General features: G+C 41.5%; 1 protein-coding gene across 2 annotated transcripts in view; it reads left to right on the top strand.

The window, feature by feature from the left end:
- Positions 1 to 2,163: 2,163 nt before the first annotated feature.
- Positions 2,164 to 27,220, top strand: part of Nup205 (nucleoporin 205) — a 70,734-nt gene continuing 45,677 nt past the window's right edge. The window contains exons 1-13 of one of the 2 annotated variants that reach the window (XM_021164044.2): positions 2,164 to 2,265; positions 7,839 to 7,981; positions 10,408 to 10,579; positions 12,650 to 12,794; positions 13,115 to 13,274; positions 13,886 to 14,114; positions 15,838 to 16,002; positions 18,450 to 18,625; positions 20,513 to 20,629; positions 20,824 to 20,961; positions 22,962 to 23,112; positions 24,179 to 24,384; positions 26,118 to 26,300. In XM_021164044.2, coding sequence (XP_021019703.1) covers positions 2,238 to 2,265; positions 7,839 to 7,981; positions 10,408 to 10,579; positions 12,650 to 12,794; positions 13,115 to 13,274; positions 13,886 to 14,114; positions 15,838 to 16,002; positions 18,450 to 18,625; positions 20,513 to 20,629; positions 20,824 to 20,961; positions 22,962 to 23,112; positions 24,179 to 24,384; positions 26,118 to 26,300 — 2,013 coding nt within the window. In that variant the 5' untranslated portion in view covers positions 2,164 to 2,237. Of the gene's footprint in view, positions 2,266 to 2,371; positions 2,583 to 7,838; positions 7,982 to 10,407; positions 10,580 to 12,649; positions 12,795 to 13,114; positions 13,275 to 13,885; positions 14,115 to 15,837; positions 16,003 to 18,449; positions 18,626 to 20,512; positions 20,630 to 20,823; positions 20,962 to 22,961; positions 23,113 to 24,178; positions 24,385 to 26,117; positions 26,301 to 27,220 lie in introns of those variants that run through there. The other variant, XM_021164043.3, reaches the window with a different exon arrangement.

Raw genomic sequence — 27,220 nt, 5'->3', positions numbered from 1 at the left:
TATGACCCGCTGGAACCTGTCGGCCACTTTGGGTCTGAACCTGCTGCTATTGTAGCTGTTGTTGCCCCTGTGACCTTTGCTTCAGTAACTACTCTGCTGTCACTTCATCTGCCTGTCTTTATGCAGTCAGCTTAGCGAGCCATACTGGCCTTGTGGCCCACACCTTTAACCCCAGCACCTGGGAGGCAGAGACCACTGGGTCTCTGGGAGTTTGAGGCCAGTCTAGTCTATTTCATTTCATTTATTTTTGAAACAGGATTTCTCCATGTAGCTCTGGCTGCCCTGGGACTCACTCTGTAGACCAGGCTAGCCTTGAACTCACACAGACCTGCCTGCCTAGTGCTAGGATTAAAGGCATAAGCCACCACCACCCTGCTTTAATTTTTGTTGTTGTTGTTTTTTTGTTTTGTTTTGTTTTGTTTTTTGTTTTTTGTTTTTCGAGACAGGGTTTCTCTGTGTAGCCTTGGCTGTCCTGGAGCTCACTTTGTGGCCTCGAACTCAGAAATCCGCCTGCCTCTGCCTCCCGAGTGCTGGTATTAAAGGTGTGTGCCACCACGCCCGGCTGTTGTTGTTTTTTGAGAGAACCTTTTAATGGTCTTAAGGATGTAACAGCAGAGGCAGTTCAAAAAGGGTGTCTCGCAGCTGACTTGAAAACCAAACAGCCTGTTTATATAACCAGAAGGGGCATTTGGTAAGGGTGTTTGCACCAACCATAACACAATCCTTCATGCAAATGAATTCCTTTCTGTACCAATCACAAGTCCTCTGATGAGCCAACACCAGGAAGAGTGCTCCTCCTATAGCCTGCTTGAAAGTGGTCACAGGGTCACTGGGAGTTCACTTAGGCTAGTCTAATTCCAGTACATTCAAAGGCTAGTACAGGCTGTGGAGTGACCATGACTGGAGCATGTCTTCAGCTGTGCAAATGTGAGCATATCCCCAGGGTGTCTGTAAACTCTCCAGAATAGCAGGGCTGCTGTAAGGGCAGTCTGGTCAGTCGCTAGTGAAAGAGGTGCTTGGCTTAGAACTCTCCATTGAGGGCTGGTGAGATGGCTCAGTGGGTAAGAGCACCCGACTGCTCTTCTGAAGGTCCAGAGTTCAAATCCTAGCAACCACATAGTGGCTCACAACCATCCATAACGAGATCTGGCGCCCTCTTCTGGAGTGTCTGAAGACAGCTACAGTGTACTTACATATAATCAATAAGTAAATCTTTAAAAAAAAAAACAACAAAAAACTCTCCATTGAAGGCTTCCAAATATAAGCGAAGAGCTTTCAAGCAGATCGCTACTGACAGCAACCATTCACAGAAATCATTATATTTCACAGTAGATTTAATGAAAGCTCAAGACAGAATTAGTAGTTCTAACAGTATGTAGAAGTTAGTAGGCTTCTTAGGTTCTTATCTCACTAGCCCGCTTCCATTCTATTCTGTAACGTGTTTTTCCTTTCCTTTCTTTTCTTTTCTTTTCTTTTCTTTTCTTTTCTTTTCTTTTCTTTTCTTTTTTGAGACAGGGTTTCTCCGTATAGCCCTGGCTGTCCAGGAACTCACTTTGTAGACCAGGCTGGCCTCGAACTCAGAAATTCGTCTGTAATTTTCGAAGTACAATGTGATTATGTCTACAGAATATACTTACTAAATAGAAATTCCCAATCACTTGGACTCACTTCACTCTACTCTCTCAAGGTAAGGCTATTCAAATGAAATTTAACTTGAAATGAAGGTAACGAGAATTTTTTCTCTTTTTCTTTCTTTCTTTTTTTTTTTTTTTTTTGAGACAGGGTTTCTCTGTGTAGTCCTGGGCTGTCCTGGAACTCACTCTGTAGACCAGGCTGGCCTTGAACTCAGAAATCCGCCTGCCTCTGCCTCCCGAGTGCTGGGATTAAAGGCGTGCGCCACCACGCCCGGCGAGAACTTTTTCAATTTCACTGATTTCCGTTTTTGAACACTAGTCAACTGCACGGTTTACTCGAAATAAAACTACGGGTCCCATGATGCATTGCACAGCTAGTCTCCGAACCGGTTGCCCTCGGCTTGTTTTAACGGTAATGGTCGCAGTTAGACTCGATGGCCCTAGGCCAGAGCAGGGCGGGGAGCCTTGTGCACACCCGCTCGAGCCTCACAGGGCGTTCTCGGAGGCCCTGGGGACGCCCTTGTGTTCAGGCGTCGACGCGGGCAGGCCCTCGGGCCCGGGGTCCTCCCCGCGGCAGGAGCGCTCCCTCAGTCCTCCTCCAAGATGGCGGCGCTGTTGGCGGTAAATTCGGGTGAGCGCGGCGGGCCCGCGAGGGACCCGCGGGGACCCACGGGGGGCGGGGCCGGCGAGTGGGGAGCGCTGGTGCAGTCGGGCCGTTGGCAGTGCGGGCGCGAGCGTGTGCGCAGGGCCCGCTCTCGCCGCGCTCCGGCCTGCAGCCCCGCGCCTCCTCCGTTTGAATGGCGCGCGGCGCGGCGACAGTTTGGCCCTCGAAACGGGCGTGTGAAGGGGAGGCGGAGCGGCGGGGTCCCGGGCAGCCAGGCGCGCGCCCCCAAAGCTGCTTCGTCCCCCCAATATCCTTCAGGTGTAGGCAGGCCATCTACCGCCGAGGTACGGCTCAAATGTGGGGTCCAGGCGAGTCTGGAAGGAAGCTGGTCTGGAAGCGGGCCGTGGGCGGGTCATGGGGCTGGGGGTGAGGAGGTCTTGCCAGCCGCGAGGCGGTGCCTCGGGCTCAGCACGTGCCGCCCTGCAGCGTTGTCACAGCCACGCCGGACGGTGACATCGCAGTGGAAAAGCTGGGGCTGGGGTCATCTTTGGTAATTGGAACCCCTCAGAGATGCTTGAAGAAGTGGATGAGTTTTGACTTGTCCATGGTTCCAGGAACGCAGTGCCGGTCGTTAGTAGGGAGGACTTAGATGTCAAACATTTTGTACGAGGTCTGGCACTCCTGAACACGGATTTAGGCACTCGATTCATGAGAACAATTAATAGACAACATAGCAAACGTTTACGGGCCATCTTTTTCAGCGGGACTGTTTTGTTTTTAAACTGTTTTTGGTACTGGTTCTTGCCAGTTTACCAGTATTTTTTGAAAATTACATAAATCTGAGTTTTGTACATTAGACCATCTCAGAAGTGGTATGGTAAATTAATTGTTCAGTAGAAATGAAGTTTTTCTGTGTATTGACAACATATTGTCTGCTCACTGGAGCAAGTGTTAGACTTGCTTTATTTCGTTGAATCCCTTTATACCTGGTGTATGTGTGTATTTCATTTATATATTTGGAGTAATGCAATTAAATATCTCAGATTTAATTTGGAAGCAAAGACTTCCAGTGATTACATAATTTCTCCAAAATTAAACAGTTAATGCTTTTTTTTTTCTTCCCTGCCCCCCCCCCCAACACACACACACACACACACACACACACACACACAGGGTTTCTCTGTGTAGGCCTGGCTGTCCTAGAACTCACTCTGTAGACCAGGCTGGCCTCAAACTCAGAAATCCACCTGCCTGTGCCTCCCAAGTGCTAGGATTAAAGGCATGTGCCACCACTGCCCAGCCAGTTAATGCTTTTAAGCACAACTTTATGACATTATCACGCTTGTCCCCCTCAAAGTAGTTAAATAAATGCACTACTGAATTTTTTGAAAAGCCAGGCTTCCATGTTATAGTTCTGTTACATACATTTTTAGCACATAATATCCTGAGTTACCATTAAACACAAGCCACTGATGGAAAGAAACAGTTGTCACTAGCTCCCAGGAGTATAGTGTATACAGGAGAGCTTAAATTGGCCTCAAGAAAAGAAAGCCAGGAGTCAGTCAAGAGAGTTATTTTATTTTTTGTCACCTTTGGGAAGAACTGAAGCATCCATAGATGAATGGATGATGAGTGAGTGAGTGAGTGGATAAATGAAACATGATGAACACACAAAGGAATATTACTCAGTTTTAAAAAGAAGGCAGTACTGTCACGTGTACATGTATGATCTTTGAGGACATTGAGTGAGATACTCAACAGACACAAGACTCTACACACAACAATGATACTTAACCTAGTGTAGCTAAACTAAAGAAAAAAAAGTAGAATTAGGATGGCAGTCACCAAGGCTAGAAAAATGAGAGGTGGTGGTGATTTAATTATTACTATGTCCCCGCACCAGAACAAGTGTTAGGCTTGCTTTATCTCATTTAATCCCTTTATACCCCATATGTATATGTGTATGTGTATAATATTTGCAGTAGTGCAATTAAATATCTCAGATTTAATTTGGAAGCAAAGACCTCTAGTGGTTAAACAATTCTCCAAAATTAAACAGTTAATGCTTTTAAGCACAACTTTATGACATTACATCATGGCCTGGCCCTTGCACCGGCGCCCCCCCCCCCAATAGTTAAATAAATGCACTACTAAAATTTTTGAAAAGCAAGCCTTCCATGTTTTAGCTATTAGGTCAGACTAAACCCTCCTCTGCCCTGACCTCTCTGCCTAGGTCACATACCCTTAGTATGTACCCTTTTGACCTGATTACCCTTCCTTCAGACCACATAGGCAATTGGGTTTGTTTCCTTATTAAACTGAACTCATCCATGATGAATAGTTAGATGTGATATGCAGGAAGTATCCCAAAACATTTAAGGAAGTGTTTCTCAAGGTGAGTTTAAATACATACTAGAGGTTTTGAAAAAAATATATTCACCTTTCATTTGTTACTGGTAAAGGGATATTTACTGAAGTTGGGCCACTGTAGATGACTCTTGTGTATGTAAACTAGTTGATGTGTTGATGTTCATGGACTGTGTAGGTGAGTGCACGTGATATGTGTGCATATATTTTCGATTTCTTACTGGCTGTCTCATTAAGAGGAAAAAATGGAATTTGTCTATGTAGTTTACTGAGTTTATATACCAATCATGTGTAATACAAAGACAGTATTAGTTTTTCAGAAATCTTTAGGAGTGCAGCCTTCTGAGGATTGGGATTACAGATATGTTTGTACTCTGGTTCGTTTGTGGTATAGCTTTCTTTTTTTTTTCCCCTTTGTTTTTTTTGAGACAGGGTTTCTCTGTGTCTACCTGGCTGTCCTGGAACTCACTCTGTAAACCAGGCTGGCCTCGAACTCAGAACTCAGAAATCTGCCTGCCTCACTGCCTCCCACATGTTGGGATTAAAGGCGTGTGCCAGCACTGCCTAGCTGTGTTTTAGCTCTTTATAAGGTTTCTGAAACCTCTATGATAAGGCAGTTCCCAGTTTGCCCCACATCAGGGATTGATCCAGGGCTTTGAGTTCTACAGTGAACTCCAGTGAGGCTCCCTTTATCCTGTGCCCACTCAGTTGCCAGTTGTAATTTCTCTCTACACCTCTAAGCCTTTTCTCACTAGTCTACTGTCCTCACCTTAGTTTAGCTTTCGTCACCGCTTTACCTGCCTATTCCCAGCGTTCCTGTTCCAGCGCACATTCACCACAATACTACTGCTCACCCTGGTAGCTGTCTGTCTGGGTTTGGCTTTGTTTGTTTTGTTTTGGGGTCACAGACTACAGGTTGAATATCACTCATAGCTAGATTTTGTGTGTGCATGTGTGCGTGCTTGCTTGCTTGCATGGAGTTCCTGGTTGAGCAGCCCTGATCTATGATCTAGAGTCTGAAACTCTTTGAGCCTCATGTTGCTTGTCAAACTTTTTAGTCTTTGCTGCAATCCAAAGTTCAGACCTATGCTGTCCTTTACCTTCACAGAGAGAGGGCCAGGAAAACAATCCTGAGGGAAGTTACCAGAATCAAGAGACAGGACCTCATTTTGGCAGGCTCAGAAGTGGCTTTTGTTAGTGTATCTAGTTAATTGACTTCTTTATTCAAATTCAAGAAGACAGGTAGCTAGACCAGCATGCTAATGTATTGATGTGTGCATGGGTACTCAAGTCACTTTGTCAGCAGGATCTTCACTGTAGAAATTCATGGGACGAGGTACAGTTAGTTTTGAGATGGAATATTGCTGTATTTCCAGGCATATCTCACTCAGGGACTAGAGATCTCTTGCTTCAGCTGACCAAGTAGTTGGGGCTTTATTACACGTATCTGTCAGCCACCACATCTGGCTGACAAGGAGCTGGACTTTTTAACCAGAGATTGGCAAATATGGGATTGAAGTAGGAGAAGCACAGCAGGGCGTTGGATGATTGAGGTATCTGATTTCCTTCTCTCTAATCCTCACTCAGAAGACCAGACAGTGCTTCCTGGTCCTGAAGATGAGCCAAGGGCCTTTTTCTCCATAATCATGCCTTCTACTGCCAAGATATGCTTGTGGCCCTAGGCGCTCCTGTTCATATGTTCTGTTAGTCTCTTAAACTTAATTGTGTTTATGTGTGTGAATTGGGTTGAATCCAAGGCTCCACACATGCTAAGCATGTGCTCTGCCCCGTCAACACTTCCAAGACCTGACTTGTTTGTTTTAGTGCTGTGGTTTAGTCTCACTTCAAGCAGGCTTACTTAGATCAATCTTAACTCCCTCATTTACTGTGCTATTTGCTAGATATTTTTGACATCCCTAATTCATCTTCTGAAACACACTAACTTGCCAATTATTTTGTATAGAGGTATACATAACCAGTGGGTATAGCGCACTGGTTAGGGAAGGGACTGGTATCCACAGCACTGGTGTGACTTTCCCTGAGTGTTTCAACTATCTCGGTTTTTGTATTTGCAGAACAGAGGAACCTATAGTGACCAGATTTTGTAAGATAACAGCCATACATGTAAATCTGGGCCATGCTAATAAGCTGTACAGCAACAGCTTAGTAAGGATCATAAAAGTCCTTAATGTTTCTTTGCTTCTTAAAATAGCCAGTGTCCCAGCTAAAACAAAGTATATCTTTCAATTTCCTACATAAAATGTTTTCACAAAATCTGCTTTTCACAAGGGTCTTAGGGAGGGAAGGAGATGTACCTTTGTTGAGTGTCTGTGATACAGAGGTTTAATGCTATATGTTTTACTTACTTTTAAAAACAACTTGTAAACTGCTGAGTGTGGGTGCATAGGCCTGTAATCCTAGCACCTGGGAGCATGGGGTGGGTTTCAGACTAGCCTGGGCTATAGAAACTATCTGAAGAAACAAAACAAAACAAAACAAACTGAAAGAAGGAAACACCAAGAACTGTAAGCCTTAGGAGTGGGTAATGCTTTTGACTAGTTTGTCTTTTAAATTTTAGTTTAATTTTGTGTATGTGCACATATGTGTACATGTGTGTGCATGCATGCATGTGCTCACACACATGTATTGACTGTGTACCACATGCATGCAGGAACCCTTGGAGGTCAGAAGAGGGGTTGGATGGTTGTGAGCCGCTCTGTAGGTACTAGGAACCAAACTCCTCTACAAGAGCATCACTAAATCCCTGAGCCAGCTCTCCAGTCCATTAGGTTGTCTTTCTCTTTTTGTTTTGAGTCAAAGCTCAGTATTCAGTCTTTGCTGGCCTGGAACTAGCTATGTAGACTAGGCTGCCCTTGGGTTTATAGAGCTCAGCCTGCCAGTGAACCTCAAGTGCTGGGATTAAAGAGGTGTGCCACCATGCTCTGCCCTTCTGCTTTATACAAAGGGAAACTAAAGGAGAAAGGGATTTATGAATCGGTCAACCAGGTTCAGCTGACAGTACACTCTAGTTTGGGTTTGTTTGATTTTTATGTTGTTAGAAAGCAAGTTTATATTGTTGCCAAAGATTTCTAATTAATCATACTGTTATGTTTTTGCCCTGTGTCTGTAAGTTTTTATATTAGAAGTAGACATTAGCGCTTCCTTTGGTAAATGCGAGTGTGGCTAATATGTGGATGACGTGTATCTCACACTGATCTTCATTTTCTTTCAAGCTGCCAGCCTGTGGGGACCCTACAAAGACATTTGGCAGACGGTTGGAAGTGCTCTTTGGAGAAGACAGCCTGAAGCTGTCCACCTTCTTGACATGATTTTGAAGAAACACAAACCCGACTTCATTTCACTGTTCAAAAACCCAGTAGGAAGTATTCTTCTTTGTTTCTTGTTTGTTGTTGTTGTTTAATAAATCTGGAGAGTGGTGATCTTTTTAGATCTATTTATTTATTTGCTTGTTAATTAACTCCGTGGGGGCATGAGCATTCCCTGGTGCACATGTGGAGGTAAGATGAGGACCTGCAGGAGTCAGTTGTGTGGAAGCTGGGGCTCGAACTTGGGCTCTCAGGCAAGGTGGTAGGAGGCTTACTTGCCAACCTCACACTGTCTTGTTTGTCTTTTTAAAGAAGAAAGGACAAGTGAACTCTCTGTAAATACATGGCTTGAGTTACACTAAGTAATTCAAGTTTTTTAAAAATCCTCCTTCCCCAAGCAATTTATTGTCTTTTTATTTTTATAGAACTTACTGTTGAATTTATCTCCAGCTAAGTGGTAAATGTAGTATCTGAATATGATTTAGGAAATGCAGTTTATCCCACAAATGCTACTTGCCTTATAATTTCTGGCCTATGATTGACAGTACACATAACATTCACTGGTTACTTATTTTCAGACACACTTATGCATTTGAAGTCTCTGTAGTGCCGTGGGAACTATTAGCTAAACTAATTATTCATCACTGTACCTTGAAACCTTCTCAGTAGAAGGGACTACAGTGGAGGATTTGAGTGTGGAGACTCCTTTGCTTTTGGGCAGTTTTCTGTTTTTCTGGCTTGTTTTGTTTGTTTGTGATAAGGTATTATCTCACTCATCTCTCTCTGTCTACGGCTGGCCTGGAACTCAAGTAGCTCAGGGTGGCTTTTATCCTCCTGCCTCACTCAGCCTCTGGCTGGGATTATACTATGAGCAGTCATTTCTATCTCACAGTTGTTTGGTTTTTAAACCTTTATTGTGTGTGGCATGTACAGTGTCAGAGGACAGATTTTGGTGGTTGATTCTGTGTTCTTTCATTGTGTGGGTTCTAGCTATTGTATTCTGGTCTTGTCGGAAAGTGACTTATTACACTGAGCCACCTCACCTCTTTGGCAGTTTGCTCTGTATGTGTGTGTTTCTAGAGATGAAATCTTATGACCTTGCACATTTTATTGTACATACTATGCTCTACCATCTACCATTGAGCTCTACTGTTTTTTAAAAGTCTTTTAATTTTTGAAACAGTCTTTCCAACTTGCTCAGGCTGGCCTTGAACCTATGATCCTGAGTAGCCAAGATGTGGATCTGTTCTTTCTTGTGATTTTTTTTTTTTTTTTTTTAGAAGAAGGAGCTCTGGCTTGGAGCTGGGAACCAGCTGAGCTGAAACTCCTGTCTTAGCTCTCCCTGAGAAGGTTGTATGATCTCAGACAAGTTACCTAGTGCACTTTAGTACCATTTCTGTATTATAGAGGAGTTGGATTAAATGATCCAGGGAATTCTTCAGGATCTGAACTTTGACAGTTTGTTATTGTACTGGCTAGTTTTGTGTTAACTTTGACACAGGCTGGAGTTATCACAGAGAAAGGAGCTTCAGTTGGGGAAGTGCCTCCACAAGATCCAGCTGTGGGGCATTTTCTCAATTAGTGATCAAAGGGGAGGTGCCCATTGTGGGTGGTGCCATCCCTGAGCTGGTAGTTTTGGGTTCTATAAGAGAGCAGGCTGAGCAAGCCAGGGGAAGCAAGCCAGTGAGTAACATCACTCCGTGGCTTCCGCATCAGCTCCTGCTTCCTAACCTGCTTGAGTTCCAGTCCTGACTTCCTTTGGTGATGAACAGCAGTGTGGAAGTGTAAGCTGAATAAACCCTTTCCTCTCCAACTTGCTTCTTGGTCATGATGTTTGTGCAGGAATAGAAACCCTGACTAAGACAGTTATCTATCAGAGATTTCTCTGTGTTAAATAGTTGAATCAAGGAGGTTTTAAGGGGCCTAATGAGGTGGCTTAGTACTAGAGCACTTGCCTAGTGTGTGTCCATTTGTGGGTTACATCCCTACCACCACACATATAAAAAGAGTTTTGTAGGATATAAAATCATGTTACTAATTTATGATTCACTCTACAAAGTAATACTATTGCTTGTTACTTAATATAGTTCATATGTCCATTTGAATTTTTGTATGTAACTAGAACATTCACTTAGATATGTGGAAAACAGAATAGTATTGGTTTGTATTTTTCCTGGTTTTTATGGAGCTTAGCAGATAGTTTTGAGAAGGTAGTACTGGAAAAGTTGAAGGTGGTGCCAAGTGTTGCCTCATATCCCCTAGTTCTCGATAACTAGATAAGAAACACTTCAGTTTGTCATGCTACCAGGCTTCATTGTTTTTGTTTGCATTCAGGCTGCCATGACTCTACTTACCTGGCCTCCAAATATAGGATTAAAGGCATGTGCTGCCTTGGCCAACGAGGCTGCGTTGTCATGAACTGACTTCTTGCTAGGAGCACTATTTTCATTACTTGATTATAATTTTATCATTCTAGCCCAAAAATGTTCAACAGCATGAGAAAATTCAGAACGCCAGTTCAGAGGGTGTTGCTATCCAGGGGCAACAAGGAACCAGGCTTCTTCCTGAGCAGCTCATTAAAGAAGCATTTATCATCAGTGACCTTTTTGATATTGGGGAAGTGTCAGCTGTTGAGCTTCTCCTTGCTGGTAAGTTGACATTTAGCTGAAAGGGTGATATGTACTCAGAATCATGAAGCTAGAACCCCTATCTTGGACTTTGGTTTTCTTTTAAAGATTTATTTATTTCACACACATGAGTTTGCATTGCTGTCCTCAGACCCACCAGAAGAGGGCACTGGATCCCATTAGAGATGGTTGTGAGCTGGGATTTGAACTCAGGACCTCTGGAAGAGCAGTCAGTGCTCTTAACCACTGAGCCATCTCTCCAGCCCCCTAACTTGGACTTGTTATTGTTTGGGTAATAAATGGGTTTAAAATGTTTACTTATTTATTTTATGCATATGTGTGTGCCTGAGTATATGTATGTGCACTATACTCATTTAATCGCTATGGGAGGTCAGAAGAAGGTATTGAATACTCTGGAACTGGGCTTAAAGGTGAATACGAGCCACTTTGTGGGTGCTGGGAAGTGCTCTTAACTACTGAGCCATCTGTCTAACCCCTTAACAGATTGTTTTTAAAGATGTCATTTACTTGACAGAACAATTCAAAATATTTAATTTTTCTTGTATTAAAGGGCAAGCTTAATGTTGTTGATGAATTGCCTTAAGGTGGGCCTTGATGTAGTAATTTACCAGCAGAGATGAAGTTGCATCCCTAGAATGCATGGCTCAAGGCAAGTGCTGTCATGCAGTGGGCAGGAAGGCAAGGTTTACTGGCTTTTTTTTTTTTGAGTGTCTTTTGGAGTGGGTTATTTGGTGATGAATGACTAGGTAAAATATAAGATAATTTTAATAATAATTAAAACCAGGAAGAAAATAGACTGCACATCAGGGCAGAGAGACATCAGGGCTGATTAAGGTAGTTCTGATTAGTGGGCTTAGTCAAGGCCTTTCTGAGGTGAGAACATTTGACATAGTCCTGAATCATGCTTAGATGCCAGCTCCCCAGACTCCTTGGTAAAGAAGGCTGGTAGAGGCACAAGGAGCATGCTCTTCAGGTCTGAGTAAATGCATGCTTAAAAGAAAAAGACTGCTGTGACTGGGCATGGTGAAGAAGGGAGAGTGGAGGGACTCATCCCAGCAGTATTACTGGGGGACTGAAACAAGCATGTACAATCCTAGATGACCTAGAAGTCAATTTGTGGCTGCTACATAGAGATCAGTATTTTCATAAAAGAAGCAATTCATTAATGATCACAAAGGAGCCATGTGAAGAAGATATATACATCTTAGTTGAATGGTTGTTGAGTTTCTTTAAATATACCATGTAACTACCAAAATCCTTTTTGACTAAAGAAAATTAGTTATTGAAGATAAGGAAGGTAGTTTTCTCTTATGTGAGGGGATGCTAACTGGACATACTTGAGATTTAGATTTAATTAAGATCGTTTTCTTTTTTATTCTGGCAGAGCTGGAGATAGAACTCGGGCCTTGGGCTTCCTAGGCAAGCACTGTATCACTGAGCTGTTCCCAGCCCAGAACTTTGATTTAACAACATGTCCTCTGTATTTACCATGCTCTAGATACTATGGGAAGGCTGCTGTAAAGGAACACAGTCTGGTGGTTTAAGAAAAGACGTGGGAGTGGTTTTGACAGGAGGCAGTGCAGAGTAGACGAGAGTGACCCTGAAAGGAGGAAACTTGCAGACATTTTCAAGGGTTCACATGAGTGGAGAGAGAGTGGGCCCGACATAGGAAATCAGAGAAGAAGTGAAATTGAGTTGGGAAAGTGATGAATTTCTTGTTCTTTTGTTTGTTTGTTTGAGACAGGGTTTCTCTGTGTAGCCTTGCCCTGTTCTGCCCTGGAATTCACTCTGTAGACCCAAGCTGGCTTTGAACTCAGAGTTCCACCTGCCACTGCCTCCTGAGTGCTGGGATTAAAGGTGTGCGCCACCACCTCTTAACTGTGCTTCTTGCTGTTATTGATACCCTGGCATATGGTTGATGGGCCTTTGAGTCCGCTATGCCAGGAATGATGCAGGGAGTAGAAATCCTAAGGGTCCCCTTAACGTTAAGACCTGCTTATTTGAATACATTTTGGCATACGTTTCAAACCCATTTGAGCTTTATTACTAAATAATCAATTCCTTTTCTAGGAGAGCATCAGCAGCCACATTTCCCTGGCCTCACCAGAGGATTGGTAGCTGTCCTTTTATACTGGGATGGAAAGCGGTGCATTGCAAATTCTCTCAGAACCCTGATACAGTCTAGACGAGGAAAGACATGGACATTAGAACTCAGGTCTGTTTGCCTTTGGGGACTTACAGGGTTAATGTGAAATTACTTGAATTTGAGTTTTGGAAATAACAGTTTTTCCTTAGTGTGTACCCTTTCAGTAAACTCAGGTCAATAATGTACTGGGCTACTCTTTCCAGAGTAGTACCTTAGTTTAAGCCTGACTTACTTGCAAGTGAAAAATCACAGAGATTTATTTAACGCCAATGATTTAGAAAGGGTAAAAAGAACAAGACTATAATTCATCCTGGTTGTTTGTAATAATAGACTGTTGTCAAAACAGTATCTTTATTCATTATAGCTTTGTTTGTTTCTTTTCCTTGTAGTCCAGAGCTGGTTTCCATGACAACACGCTTTACAGATGAGCTGATGGAGCAAGGATTGACTTACAAAGTCCTCACTTTGCTGTCACAGATTGATGTGAATAATGAGTTTGAGAAACTACAGAGAGAGAGAGGTTTGGGCAGTGAGAAACACCGCAAAGAGGCAAGGGTTCTATAAGATGATCTCATGGGTGTCATTGACAGATGTGGAACAGAAGTGGTTACAGAATATTCATTTCACATAGGCAGATGAAAATACTGTTTGATCGTCATTGTTACTGGTTTGTTTTTATTTGTTCTTTTTTTTTGGTTGGTTTTTATTTTTATTTATTTATTTATTTATTTATTTATTTATTTTTGAGGCAGGGTCTTACTATGTAGTAGTCGATTGATCCAGAACTTGTTATGTAGACTAGGCTAGCCTCCAACTCAGAGATCCACTGCTTCTGGGATTAAGAGTTTAGCATGAGCAATCAGCCCTGTGGAAATCCTGCATTTCAAATGTGTAGAGTGCTCTGCTCATGGATTGTGCCTGCATTTGTTCCAGTTGCTGTGCCTCTGTTCACGCCTTGTCTAGTTTTTCTGAAGTGAGTTGTTCAAGCAATTGATCAGCATGGTTTCTCAAGGACTAAACCTCTAGAATTTGTTCAGAATCCCAGCAACTTTACGAGTGTGGATCCATATCAGTTAATTTTGTTAGCCTTCATGGAAGACACTGTTTTGTAATGCCAGACCTTGCTATAACTTATGTCACAATCATGTTGTTACTTGTAGGTTTCTGATCTCATCAAGGAGTGCAGGCAGTCTCTGGCTGAAAGTCTTTTTGCCTGGGCTTGCCAGTCACCATTACCCAAAGATGACACCCTCCTACTTATTGGACATTTGGAAAGAGTGACAGTTGAGGCCAATGGCTCCCTAGATGCAGTGAATCTGTGTCTCCTTATGGCTCTTCTGTACTGTTTTGATACCAGCTTTATAGAACAAAGCACAGAGGAACGAGATGGTATTGAATTTTACATTTTATCTTTTTTAAAAAATTATTTATTTTTATTTTATGCACATTTGTGTTTTGCCTGTGTGTATGTCTGTGTGAGGGTGTCAGACCCCCTGGAACTGATTTTATAGATAGATGAGAGCTGCCATGTAAATGCTGGGAATTGAACCCTGGTCTTCTGGAAGAGCAGCTAGTGCTCTTAACTGCTGAACCATCTCTCCAACCCCTACATGTTCGTGTGTTTGTTTGTTTATGTATATATGTATATATACTTACACACATATACACGTACATACATACATACATATATATGATTATTTTATATGAATGAGTACACTGTCACTGACACACCAGAAGAAGGCATTGGATCCCATTACAGATGGTTTTGAGCCACCACGTAGTTGCTGGGAATTGAAGTCATCACCTCTGGAAGAGCAGCCAATGCTCTTAACAACTGAGCCATCTCTCTAGCTCCAGCATTTATATTTTTTAATGCTTTTTTTATTCTTAGAGTCTCATGTGTGGTCTAGGTTAGCCTCAAACTAATTTTTTAAGTTACATTTATGTGTCTGTGTGCCCGTGTGCCAGAAGACAACTTTCAGGATCAGTTGTTTCCTTCAATTATGTGACTTCAGGAGGTAAGCTTAGGTTGCCAGGGCTGGCAGCAAGCACTGCTACCCGCTGAGCCATTTTGCTGGTCTGGCCTCAAACTCTTGATCTTCCTGTTCTAGTCTTCTGGGTGCTGGGATTATAGGCATATGCTAACATACCCAGCATGTGCTAACACAACCACCAATACATTTATTTTCAAAAATAAAATTTTAAATTGTGAGGGAACATTCAAGAAGGACAATATTTTAATTTCCAAAATACAGCTTTTCTTCTTTGTTTCTGTCTGTGCAATCCAGGCAAGTTTGAAACATTTTAAACGTGCAATGTAATTTAAGACTGAGGTCAAACTCTGGAATGAAGGAATTGCTTACCAGACCTGAGGCCCTAAGTTTGCTTTCTAATAGCAACGACAGCAAACCAGCCTTGCTGATTTCTGTCTTTTTTTTTTTTTTTTTTTTTGAGAGAGAGGTTCTCTGTTTAGCCCTAGCTGTCCTAGAACTTACTATGTTGATCAGGCTGGCCTTGAACTTCAGGGATCTGCCCACCTCTGCTCCCCCAGCGCTGGGATTAAGGCGTGCATCCCCATGCTCAGCTTTGTTCCTGTACAGTTGGTTTCTTTTGAGATTTGAAATGGCGGTTTTACACGGTAGAAAGCAATGTGTTCATGAGTGCACGTGCCTGACTTTACTGCAGCTACCTGCTTTGTTCCTTATTCACATTTTTAGAGCTTGTAAAAACACAGATTCTTTATTTCCTTTTTGACATAGTGTTTTTGTGTGTGTATGAGAAGTAGATGATTCATTTTATCTTTAGAGAGCATTTATTTATATTTTAGAATTCCTGTATAGAAAAAGCAGTGAGTGCTTCTTTTTCTAATTTCTGCTGTCTATGAAACTTATCGGAAGTTGTTAACTGAAATTTAGGGTTGTCGTTTTTAGTTTTTATGCATATAATACTTTAACAGCAATACAGATATTTTGTTATATCAAATAATGATGTTAATTAGTCATCATTCCTTTTGAAAATGCTGTGTTTATGACTTTTAGATATCCATGTGTGACGGATGTGAGAATTTATTTCTGCTCTTTTTTGGTGAAGTGATGTAATTTTGTGTTTTCAGATATGATTCACCACCTTCCACTGTTGACAGAGAGACAGTACGTTTCGACAATTCACTCTCGCCTCCAGGACTCTCAGCCTTGGAAGCTTCCTGGACTGCAGGCCACTGTTAGGCTTGCCTGGGCCCTGGCGTTGAGGGGGATATCCCAGCTACCGGATGTAACAGGTAAGGAAGGAAGGTTGGAGAGAACTGGCTCTGCCACTGTACCTAGCAATGCATTGATTTTCTTCCTGTAAAAGTTTTTAGTGACTTGTTTTATGTGTGAATGTTTTACCTGCATGTATGTCTGTATTCCACATGTGTGTCTAACGTTACCTGAGATCCAAGAATTCCCTAGAGTTAGGAATGGTTTCTCGTTATCATGTGGATGCAGGGAATGGAGCCTGGGTTCTTTTGAGGAACAACATCCAGGGCTCTTAACCACTGAGCCATCTTTCCAGCTCTAAATGTGTTTGTTTTCAAATATCAGATTTTAAATCAGAAAGAGAAAGTGTAAATATGGCATGTGAAAATACAAGTTGTTTGATAAAAATTTGTCAGTGTTAATGGCTTGTGTTAGCACTTTTCATTCCAGCACTCAGGATGTAGGCAGATCTCTATAGTTTGGGGCCAGGCAGGCAGGGTTGCATAGCGAGACTGTCTCAGAATCAACAATAGCAAACCCTCATAACTTTGTAAAGTAGTACTGAGATGCACCTTATTTGCCGTCTCAGAAAAGAACCTCAGTGGTTACTTCCCTTTTGTGGGTCTAGTGAGAGTTCTTAGCCTTCAGTGTAGGAGTTGAGAAGTGTGAGACTCCAACAGAGTCAGACCTATTCTTTTTCTTTTTTGTGGTGCTGATGATTGACCTTAGAGCCTTCTAAATATGTGCTAAGGGAGGAGGGTTCTGCCACTGAGCAGAACCCTCCTTTCTTTAAAAAGCCTGGGATACATGAGACCCTGTTTTAAAAAGAAAGAACTAGAGGGTTCTTTCTTTTTAAAGAAAGAGGTCTCATGTATCCCAGGCTGGCCCCAAACTATGTAGCTAAAGGTGCCCTTGAGCTTCTCATTCTCCTGGCTTTACCTCTAAAGTGCTGGGATTATTAAATGTGTGCCACCATTTAAATTTTTGTTTACAAACTTTTTCACATTGTATCAAACTGAAGATCTAGTTTTTTAAACTCAGTGTGTTGGAAAGGAGATGTTTGGATCAATCAAGCGTAGATAGGTGTGATGGTTTGAATATGCTTGGCCTAGGATGTGGCACTATTAGAAGGTGTGGCCTTATTGGAGTGGGTGTGTCCTTGTTGGAGGAAAGTGGACCCACTGTGGGGATGGGCAATGAGACCATCCTCCTAACCACGTGGGAGCCAGTATTAGCTGCCTTCAGAACAGAGGTAGAATTTTCAGCTCCTCCAGCATCATGCCTGAACGCTGCCATGCTCTCTGCCTTTGATAATGGACTGAACCTCTGAACCTGTAAGCCAGTCCCAATGAAATGTTGTCCTTTTAAGAGTTGCCGTGGTCATGGTGTCTGTTCACAGCAATGAAACCCTAACTAAGACAATAGGGCCGTTTACTTAATCCTATTCTACACAGGGCACGCTATTCTGTTGTCTAGATTCATGAAATGATGCTTCGAGTGGCTTGCTTTACCAGCTGTCCTTTCATTGTAATTTGAAATGCAAAGGCTTTTTCACTTCTGAGGGTTTGCGTAAGATGAGGTTCAAGGGAGGAAGAGTCTATTTTGGTCCCCGTGGCTTGTGGGGGTTTGTCATGGCAGATAGAGCCCAGAAGGAGAATAAGAAGTGATGGCGTGAATCTGCAGGCAGGAAGCAGGAAGATAATGTGGTGTTGTGCTAGTTTGCGATCTTTTCTTCCTCTTCAAATTCAGCCTAGGGCCTTAGCCTGTGGTATGAAACAATCATATTCAAGGTGAGTCTTTCCTCAAGTAACCTCTCTAGAAGGTGGGGCAGAGTAGCTCACACCTTTACTGTATTTGGGATGCAGAGGCAGGAGGATCTCTTGAGTTGAAGACCAACCTAACTCTAAAGTGAGTTCCAGGCTAGCCAGGGCTACACAGTTGAGACCCTGCCTCAATAAAACCAACCCAAACAAAATCAAAACACCAACAGGAAAACCTTTGGAAATGTCTGGGATTAAAGCTCCTATATTGTTTTTGCATGCTGTGTTTGTATAAGAGCTCTCTGTCTATACCAGTGTTAACGTTGCATTGATTAGCAAGTCACTTAAGGGAAGAGCCAGTGTTCTTACAGTTGTTTTGTTTTTTGGTTTGCTTTGTTTGAGACAAGGTCCACGATGTAGTCCTGGCTAGCTTGCAGCTTGCTACAAAGACCAGGCTGGTCTCAAACTCAACACTCTGCTTCCTGAGTGCTGGGGCTAAAGGCATACATCACCATATCCAGCTACATTTGTATTTCAAATGTACTCTTTTAGTGGTTCTTTGGAGTTTGTGAATCAATTACAATTATACATAATTTCATTTTGTGTATAGCACCTGTTAGGAGGCTGGGAAAATGTCTGAAATATGCTTCACTAACATTCTGTCATGAGATACAAGCTGAGGTAAAGGCTTTTCTCATTTTGCTTTTCTGTGTTCTGAATCTCTGTAGCCCTGGCTGAGTTCACAGAAGCAGATGAAGCAATTGCAGAGCTGGCCATTGCTGACAATGTCTTCCTGTTCCTCAGCGAGTCTGTCGTGCTGGCTGAAAACTTCTATCAAGAAGAGTTTTACATCCGCAGAATCCACAGTCTTATCACAGACTTCCTTGCATTTATGCCAATGAAAGTAAGTATGGAAGTGTAGGAAGAGCTTTGTAAAATAGTTAAAACACAGTTTTAAGATTTATTTGTTTTATGTACGAGTACACAACTGCTCTCTTCAGAGACACCAGAAGAGGGCATCACATCTCTTTGCAAATGGTTGTGAGCCACCATGTGGTTGCTGGGATTTGAACTCAGGATCTCTGGAAGTGTAGTCGGTGCTCTTAACCGCTGAGCCATCTCTCCAGCCCCCTAAAACATAGGTTTCATTAGCTCGATGTTTGGCAACTAATAAAGTCAGCATATGTACAGTCTGGATGGCAAGGTGAAATAATACAAGCCTTTTTAACTGGAAGGGTTTTTTCAGAAGAAACATTGGACCCTGTGAATGCTTTTCTAGAAAGCAGTGGGTTAATGAAAATGTCTCTGTAGGTAGGTGATCACTATTAATTTCCTTGTACTCTAGTGCTGTAGATCCGTTGTTAATATTCTTGATTCTTATGTCTGTGTCTTCCATGTCTATTTTATTTCCATTTTTATTTTATTGACACTAATTTATTTTACATGTTTTGTGTGGGTGCTTTCAGGTGGAAGTCAGAGAAAAACTGCTGGGTTGTTTTCTCTTCCTGTATGGCTCTGGGGCTCCAACTCAGGTCATCAAGCTTTGCAGCAAACACCTTTTCCACTGAGCCATCTTGCACACACCTCCCCCGACTGTTTTTTCGTAGTGGAAGGGGTGAGACAGCTTACAATCATATAAGCTCTTTCTCACAGAGCTACACCCCAGGTCTTTCATTTTGGTTTTCTAGATTGTTGGTTTAAAGCTTTTTATGTACGCTTAAGTATTTAATGCTAGGTATTTTCGTTTTCTCTTTAGTTTAATACATTTTGGCATTTTCCTTGAGATGACTTTGGTCACTGGCATATATAGAAGTGTTTGATTTACAAATGTGTAGAAGACTTACTAGTTATTTGTCTTTTACTAGTTTCTTGGTAGTCAAGAACATACTTTACCAGGTTGCTTTAATGTTGAGGTATCCACTGTGGTATGTTTTGGTAAGTGATCTGTGAAAATGGAAAGGAACGTGTATTCTACAACTGTTCTGTGGATTGTTCCATCAGTAATTCACTGGAATTGTTTGATTCTATCCTTCAAGTCTTTCCATCTCTTTACCAACTTTCTATACCTTTTCTGTTGAATATTGAGAAAGGAGTATTGAAACTTCCAGCTATAAATGTGGTGTTTTTTTTTCCCCTCAGAACAAAGTAATTTCTTGTTTCATTAGCATTTAGTTCACACAAATGTTAGAAGACAGGGATTCTCAGTATAATGTCGTTCACTGCATGCTGGACAGTGAGTTTTGCTTGTTATGTCACTGTACTATGGCCTTAGTAGTTCCAGGGGTGTGAAGTTTCATATATTAGTATTAGTATTAGGATAATCCAGAAGTAGAGATGGCCTGCCCCAAATGTTAGTAATGCCTCTGTTGAGAAGCTGATGATCTCATCTTCCATAAGTAGAAAGTTCCCTCCCTCCCGCCCTCCGCACCCCCCCCCTTCTTTTCTTTGTTGTGTGTATATGTGTACAGACAAGGGCATGTCGTTCTGGGCAGGATTTGCTGGAAATCAGGACAGCCTGTAGGACTTGGTTCTTTCCACCATCTTGTGGCACAAGCATCTTTACCTATTGAACCATCTCCCTGGCTCTCTCTGATCCTTAAGATACTATAATCTTAATATTTTAGTGAAATTTCTAGTGTATTTTTCATGTTGCTCAAATGTAAAGGTATTTAAGTGAGTTTCTTATAGAGTTACTTGCTTGATATTGTTATTAACCTGTGCATAAGAAAATTACGTTAAGCCTTGTTTAATACATTAAGCCTTGTTTAATACATTAAGCCTTGTTTAATAGGTGAAACAGCTGAAGAATCGGGCAGATGAAGATGCTCGAATGATTCACATGAGTATACAGATGGGTAATGAACCCCCCATCTCACTTAGAAGGGACCTGGAACACTTAATGCTCCTGGTAAGTCATTCTGTTGGAAAGGGTATTTATTCTTTTTGTTGTTGTTGGTGTTGTTGTTTTAAATCTCTTCTCTGTTCCATTTTCCCTGAACCTTGGAAAATTTTAGCAGAAGAATTCAATACTAATGTGCTTTTTTATTTCTGTAATGTTCTTGCTATAAACATTTCTCTATAGTTTTTGCTTATTCTCTGCAGATTGGTGAACTGTATAAGAAAAACCCATTTCATTTGGAGCTTGCTCTAGAATACTGGTGTCCCTCAGAGCCTCTGCAGACCCCCACGGTCATGGGCTCTTACCTGGGAGTAGCTCATCAGCGGCCTCCTCAGCGCCAGGTGAGGCTTTTTGGCTTTTTATTTTTATTCTCTGATTTAGTCATTGAATTTTGAACACAGACACTAAATTATTTAGAAATTATTACTTTTTTTCTTTTATGAGAAAAATTTGAATCCATCAAATTTCAGACCATTTTGAATTTTATATAGTCTTTTATTACATACTAGACATGTGACAAATTGCTAGAAGCAGAAACGCTTGTGGTCTCATTCTTTCTTGAGATTTTATTTTTGCTATAGTCATCCTCTATAGGTGTGACAATAACCAGTATACATGATGCTGACCAAGTTGGGGAAGATGAGGTTTCAGCACTGAAGAAGACTTAGAGGTCATAATTGATAATGTGGTGTCTGGGAATCTCCATATGTGCAGACAAGTGCCCTTTTTCTGTCCTGTATTCTCTATAATATAGTGTATAGAAGTAAATAAAAGATTGTCATGTCAGTGTTCATCATTCTGGGGTTTCAGTTTTAGAAGCTTGCAGGCTGTAAATTCATTCTCCCCTGGAGTCTATAATCAGTGACTCCATTTTGTTTTTACTCTATTTCTTACATTTATTATTTTGACTTTTTCCCTATATAGAAAAATATATTAGAGAAAGATATGTTAAAGCTTTTCTCTTTCTTTTTTTTCTTTTTCTTTTCTTTTTTTTTTAAAGATAAGGTGGGTAGGAAGTATGGCATCTGCCTTCAATCCGGCCACTCTGGAGACAGACAGGTGATCTCAGAGTTTTTTTAAGATTTATTTATTTTATGTATATGAGTACACTGCAGCTGTTCGATATACCAAAAGAGGGCATCGGATTCCATTACAGATGGTTGTGAGCCACCATGTGGTTTCTGGGAATTGAACTCAGGACTTCTGGAAGAATAGTCAGTGCTCTTGCCCTCTGAGCCATCCCTTCAGTCCGTATTAAGGCTTTTCAAAGGTTCATATGGAAGATAGATGATTATAATGGATTTCTAGTGCCCTGATTCCACATTGCAAGCTGACACAGTTATATAACGACACTTTAATCTTGAAGGATGCTTTAAAGTAAGCATTGTGCAGCAAAATGTTCTACCCTTCAATGGTTACGTATTTTTCTTAGAAATAAGGTTATTTTTCCTACAGTATTGTAAAACTATTTCATACCTAACAACAGGTCACAATAATTTCCAGATGTCTGTAAACATATTTAGCTTTTATTTATTTATTTTTTTTGTTTGTTTTGTTTGGTTTTTCAAGACAGGGTTTCTCTGTATAGCCCTGGCTGTCCTGGAACTCACTCTGCAGACCAGACTGTCCTTGAACTCAGAAATCAGCCTGCCTCTGCCTCGCAAGTGCTGGGATTAAAGGCGTACGCCACCACTGCCCCGCAGCTTTTAGTTTTATATAGTTAAAAAGTATAGGTAGTTGGGGGTAGGAGCGATGGCTCAGCAGTTAATACTTGCTGTTCAAGCTGGGCGTGATGGCGCATGCCTTTAATCCCAGCACTTGGGAGACAGACACAGGTGGATTTCTGAGTTCGAGGCCGGCCTGGTCTACAGAGTGAGTTCCAGGACAGCCAGGGCTGTACAGAGAAACCCTGTCTCGAAAAAAGAAAAAAAAAAAAAGAATACTTGCTGTTCTTCAAGAGGACAGTTCAGTTCCCAGCACCCATGTCAGATGGCTTACAACTGCAGATTCAGAGATCTTATGACTCTTCTGTCCTCTAGGCACTTGTACACACATGCAGACACAGACATACATGTGTACTAAAATAAAAATAAGTCTTTAAAAATATGAGTGGTCTTACATGTGACATTTAAGGTGGAGATTGTAAACGTGCTGAATATTTACAAAGATATTCTATAATTGCTGTAAATTGTTAATAACAGTTTTTCATAAATAAAATAACTGTTACTTTTGTTATGGCAATGAATTGTATCATAGTACTAAGTTTGTTGTAGCTTTTACATAAGCAAACCCATGATGCATTAAAGTTGTTTTCTATAACTCTTTTTTTTCTTAATTTCAGGTTGTCTTGTCAAAGTTTGTTAGACAAATGGGTGACCTGTTGCCTCCAACTATTTATATTCCTTATTTGAAAATGCTCCAGGGCTTGGCCAATGGGCCTCAGTGTGCCCACTACTGTTTTAGCCTGCTCAAAGTCAATGGTAGTAGTCATGGTAAGGGCAGTCTGCATGTTAAATTTGTTTTACACCATTGTGTACAGTGTACTGCTGAGAAGATTCCACCATAAGTACAAATTGTGTTTATAATACCTGAGGGAAGGAGTTAATTGGTGATTTTTATGTATGGTAATGCTTCGATTTTGGTGTCAGAGGTTGGGGGATTTTCCACTTACCTTTGTTAAATGTGGTTAAGTGTAACAAGTCTAAAGCATACGTTTTCAAGAGCGCATACGGCACATAAGACCAGGCACACCTCTCTGCAGTGGAGGTTTGGTGGTGTTGTGCTTTGCTTTGTTTGGGATGATGCTCGCTCTGTAGCTTAATGTGTCTTAGAACTCACCCTACAGTCCAGGGTCCTTATCCTCCTGCCTCTTCCTCCGAGGACTAGACTTGCAGGTATACGCCATCATGCATAGCTAACTGATTTCTGTCATTTATCCTCATAAACACTTGTTTTCTCATTACTAATCTTCAGACTCAGGTCTGATTAAGTCAGATACACTGCCAGAAGGGAAAAGAAAGGAAATATCTGCCGTTTGGCTACATATTTTTATTTTTGCTTTTATATGTGAAGAAAATAAGGGTTTTTTTTTTTTTTAAATTTGCTTATTTATTATATGTAAGTACACTGTAGCTGTCTTCAGACACACCAGAAGAGGGAGTCAGATCTCGTTACAGATGGTTGTGAACCACCATGTGTTTGCTGGGATTTGAACTCAGGACCTTTGGAAGAGCAGTCAGTGCTCTTAACCCGCTGAGCCATCTCACCAGCCCCAAAAATGAGGTTTAAAGAAACTAAGTTTTAATATATCCATGGTGACAGGTTGGAGGAGCCATGACCTAGACAAAACAACACTGCTCATTTAGAACAGATTGACTGTCTGCTAAGACAAAGACAAATGGTATCAATGAAACTATTCTTAGACTCCAAAGGAATAACCAGACCTTTTGTTATAAAGCTAGTGGTGGTCCTAGAGCCTCTCAGATGGTAGGCAGGCTTCTACCTTTGAGCCCTAAATAGGCAATGTTTGAAAGAAAACTGTGTTGCTTTTCTTTTCAGTTGAAAACATTCAGGGAGCAGGTGGCAGTCCTGTTTCCTGGGAGCATTTCTTTCATTCCTTATTGCTCTACCATGAGCATCTCCGGAAGGACCTGCCCAGTGCAGACAGTGTCCAGTACCGTCACCTTCCTTCCCGTGGCATCACCCAGAAGGAGCAAGATGGACTGATCGCTTTTCTCCAGCTGACATCTACTATCATTACTTGGGTAGGTAGCCATCCACGGGGGGTTGGTTTATGTTGTAGCACGGTGACATTCTTTTAGTGATTAATGTTTACGAACGGTATATTTAGCACACACATAGCATTCGTACTTATGCTCTTGTTTTTTTAGACTTTAGAGGGTATAATTTATGCTAGTTCTGGTCATTATGTAAGACCCCTGAAGCTGGGCCTCCCCTCAAGTCCCAGGATGAGCTGGCCAGCACCCCAATGACCTGAGAGAAAACCACACCTGATGCAAACTGCAAGAGGTTTTATTATCAGCTAGCTGAGGACGAACTCCTCAAACTGTGCAGGGCAGGGGAGTTTGACCCTGAGCAGTGACAGTAGGGGGCTTTTAACTAGCTAGCTGAAGAATTGGGAGGAGTTGGGAGGAGAGTTGGGAAGAGTTGGGAGGAGTTGGGAGGGATTGGGAGGAGTTGGGAGGAGAGTTCTCTGCCCTGGGTGTCCTTGGTAAAATTACAATTATCGCATCTCTTGCTGTAAGGCACAGAAACAAAAAGGCTTTTTGCTGGCTATAGAGAACAAAGATCTTCTTTCTGGCTGTATTTTTAGAGATCAGGGAAAACAAGCTTGGGGAATGTCCAGGGGCTTTACCTTCTAGGGAGAAACACTCTTAAGTCGGCGTCTCACAATTACAGAATCTTAATTTGAAAATTATAGCCAGAACATGTTTAAAAGTAGAGGAGAAGAAAGGAAGGGTCAGTTGTGTGTGTGCATCCTTCTAGAAAGTAACTGACAGAGGTGCTGAGGCATACACACAGGTCAGCTGTATGTGTACAGAAAGAGTAGTTTTCATGGAAAAGAAAGTTACTGAGTCAGCTGCTCCTTCTACCAAATCAGTCCTGTCTTCAGCATATACTTTCATAGCATAGAATTCCACGTTGCTCCTAGAATGAAATGAACTGCTCAGGTTGACATTTGTCTGGAATATAGAACTGTGTTTTCTAGGATTTTTCTAATATGTTTGATGTTGTTATGCTGTAAAAATACCAAACTTAACTATAATGTCTTATTGAAATAAAATAACGTAATCCTTGATAAAATATTTCTGTAAAGTTATTTTTTAAAGAAGTTTTTTTTTTTTTTTAAATATTTAAAAAATAAAATGTGTGAATACACTGTTGCTGTCTTCAGACACACCAGAAGAGGGCATCAGATCTCATTACAGAAGGTTGTGAGCCATCATGTGGTTGCTGGGAATTGAACTCAGGACTTCTGAAAGAGCAGTCAGTGCTCTTAACTGCTAAGCTATCTCTCCAACTCCTTAAAACATTATTTGTTGACTCATTCATGAATTAGATATATTTTAGTGTAATAGTACTATGCTGTTCTAGAAAGGACTTAACAGTGGCTTTGATTTTTGTCACTCTAGTAGGTCATTTATCTGTTTGTAGTATTTCTGTTCCTGGGCTTGTGAAAGAATTTAACTTCCATTCTTTCTATGACCAAACTAGTGATCTACTCGCTAAAAGACAGGTATCTTCTTTGTTGTGGTATATACTAAATGTATATAGTGTATAGTAGGTTGCTGATCACATTTCATAGCTGTGACTTGGTAGTGGGTGCCCCTGTTCACATCTGTCAGGACAGCTTGAGTTAATGGGGTTGGAGGCCAGTATGGGCAGCATAGCAAGAGCCATTTTTCAGAAAATAAAACAGAAAAGCATAGGTAAACAAATAAAATACCTATCTTGTTGTTTTGTGTTTCAATCTCAGAGTGAGAATGCTCGCTTGGCCCTCTGTGAACATCCCCAGTGGACGCCTGTTGTGGTGATTCTGGGGCTCCTGCAGTGCAGTATTCCTCCAGTTCTCAAAGCTGAGCTACTGAAGACACTTGCAGCTTTTGGAAAGTCTCCTGAAATTGCCGCTTCACTTTGGCAGTCGTTGGAATACACACAGGTGGTACCATGAACTCTCTCATTGTATACTTTAGAGGATGGTAATGCTATAGAAACAAGAGCTCCTGGTGGAAATTTACAGTATCTCAAGGCTTCCTGTGTAGGTACAGTGTGGGAGCCTAGCATTGCATTTAGTTTGTTTTCTTGGCTCACTTCACAACAACGAGGTTACCGAAGATAGGTTATTCAAGTAACTCTAAAGATCTTAATTCTTCAGATCAGCGAGATACTTCCTGTGTGGCGGGCTGGAAGCCTTCAGACATACTGTACTCATTAAATGCAGGAAATAGATACTTGTGTTCTCCGTACTGTTCCTTTTTCCCCATGCCCTTCCTGCCTGAAACTAGGAGGGCTATGTATTCTATAGCTTTCTGTTATCAGGACCTGTTGGATGAGCTTTACAGATGCGTTCTCAGCAGCTGGATGGCTTTTCACTGGTGGACACACACGGCTCCTAAGCTTGGGGCATAAGTGGAAGTGGGTGGACAAGAGGAACTTTGTTGACTTGCATCCATTTATGCCATCATAGAAAGAGAATTTAAGGGATGCATGGTATTTGACATCTCACTGAATGCTTTTTTCTGAAAGTCAGCTCTGTCGAAATTTTTCCATTAAGTATTGTTATTCTCTTTGTGATAAAGTAGAAAGAATATGTTTTATAGCAGTGGCTCTCAACCTTCCTAATGCTGCTACCCTTTAGTGTAGTTCCTCATGTAATGACCCCCTAACAGTTTTGTTGCTACTTTATAACTGTTATGAATTATAAGTAAATATTTGATATGTGACTCCTGTGAAGGGGTCATGACCCACAGGTTGAGAACCACTTTTTTATAGCAGTACCTCCAGGGAGATAGTTAAGTGGAATGTCATTTGTCTCAGAGATCATAGTATTTTATGATCAGAGGCTGTGATTCTTGTTCA

The sequence above is a fragment of the Mus caroli genome, unplaced genomic scaffold (assembly GCF_978045245.1).
Source record: "Mus caroli unplaced genomic scaffold, Mus_caroli_1 scaffold_7, whole genome shotgun sequence".
Lineage (NCBI taxonomy): Eukaryota > Metazoa > Chordata > Mammalia > Rodentia > Muridae > Mus > Mus caroli.
This window is presented reverse-complemented; position numbering and strand designations above follow the sequence as displayed.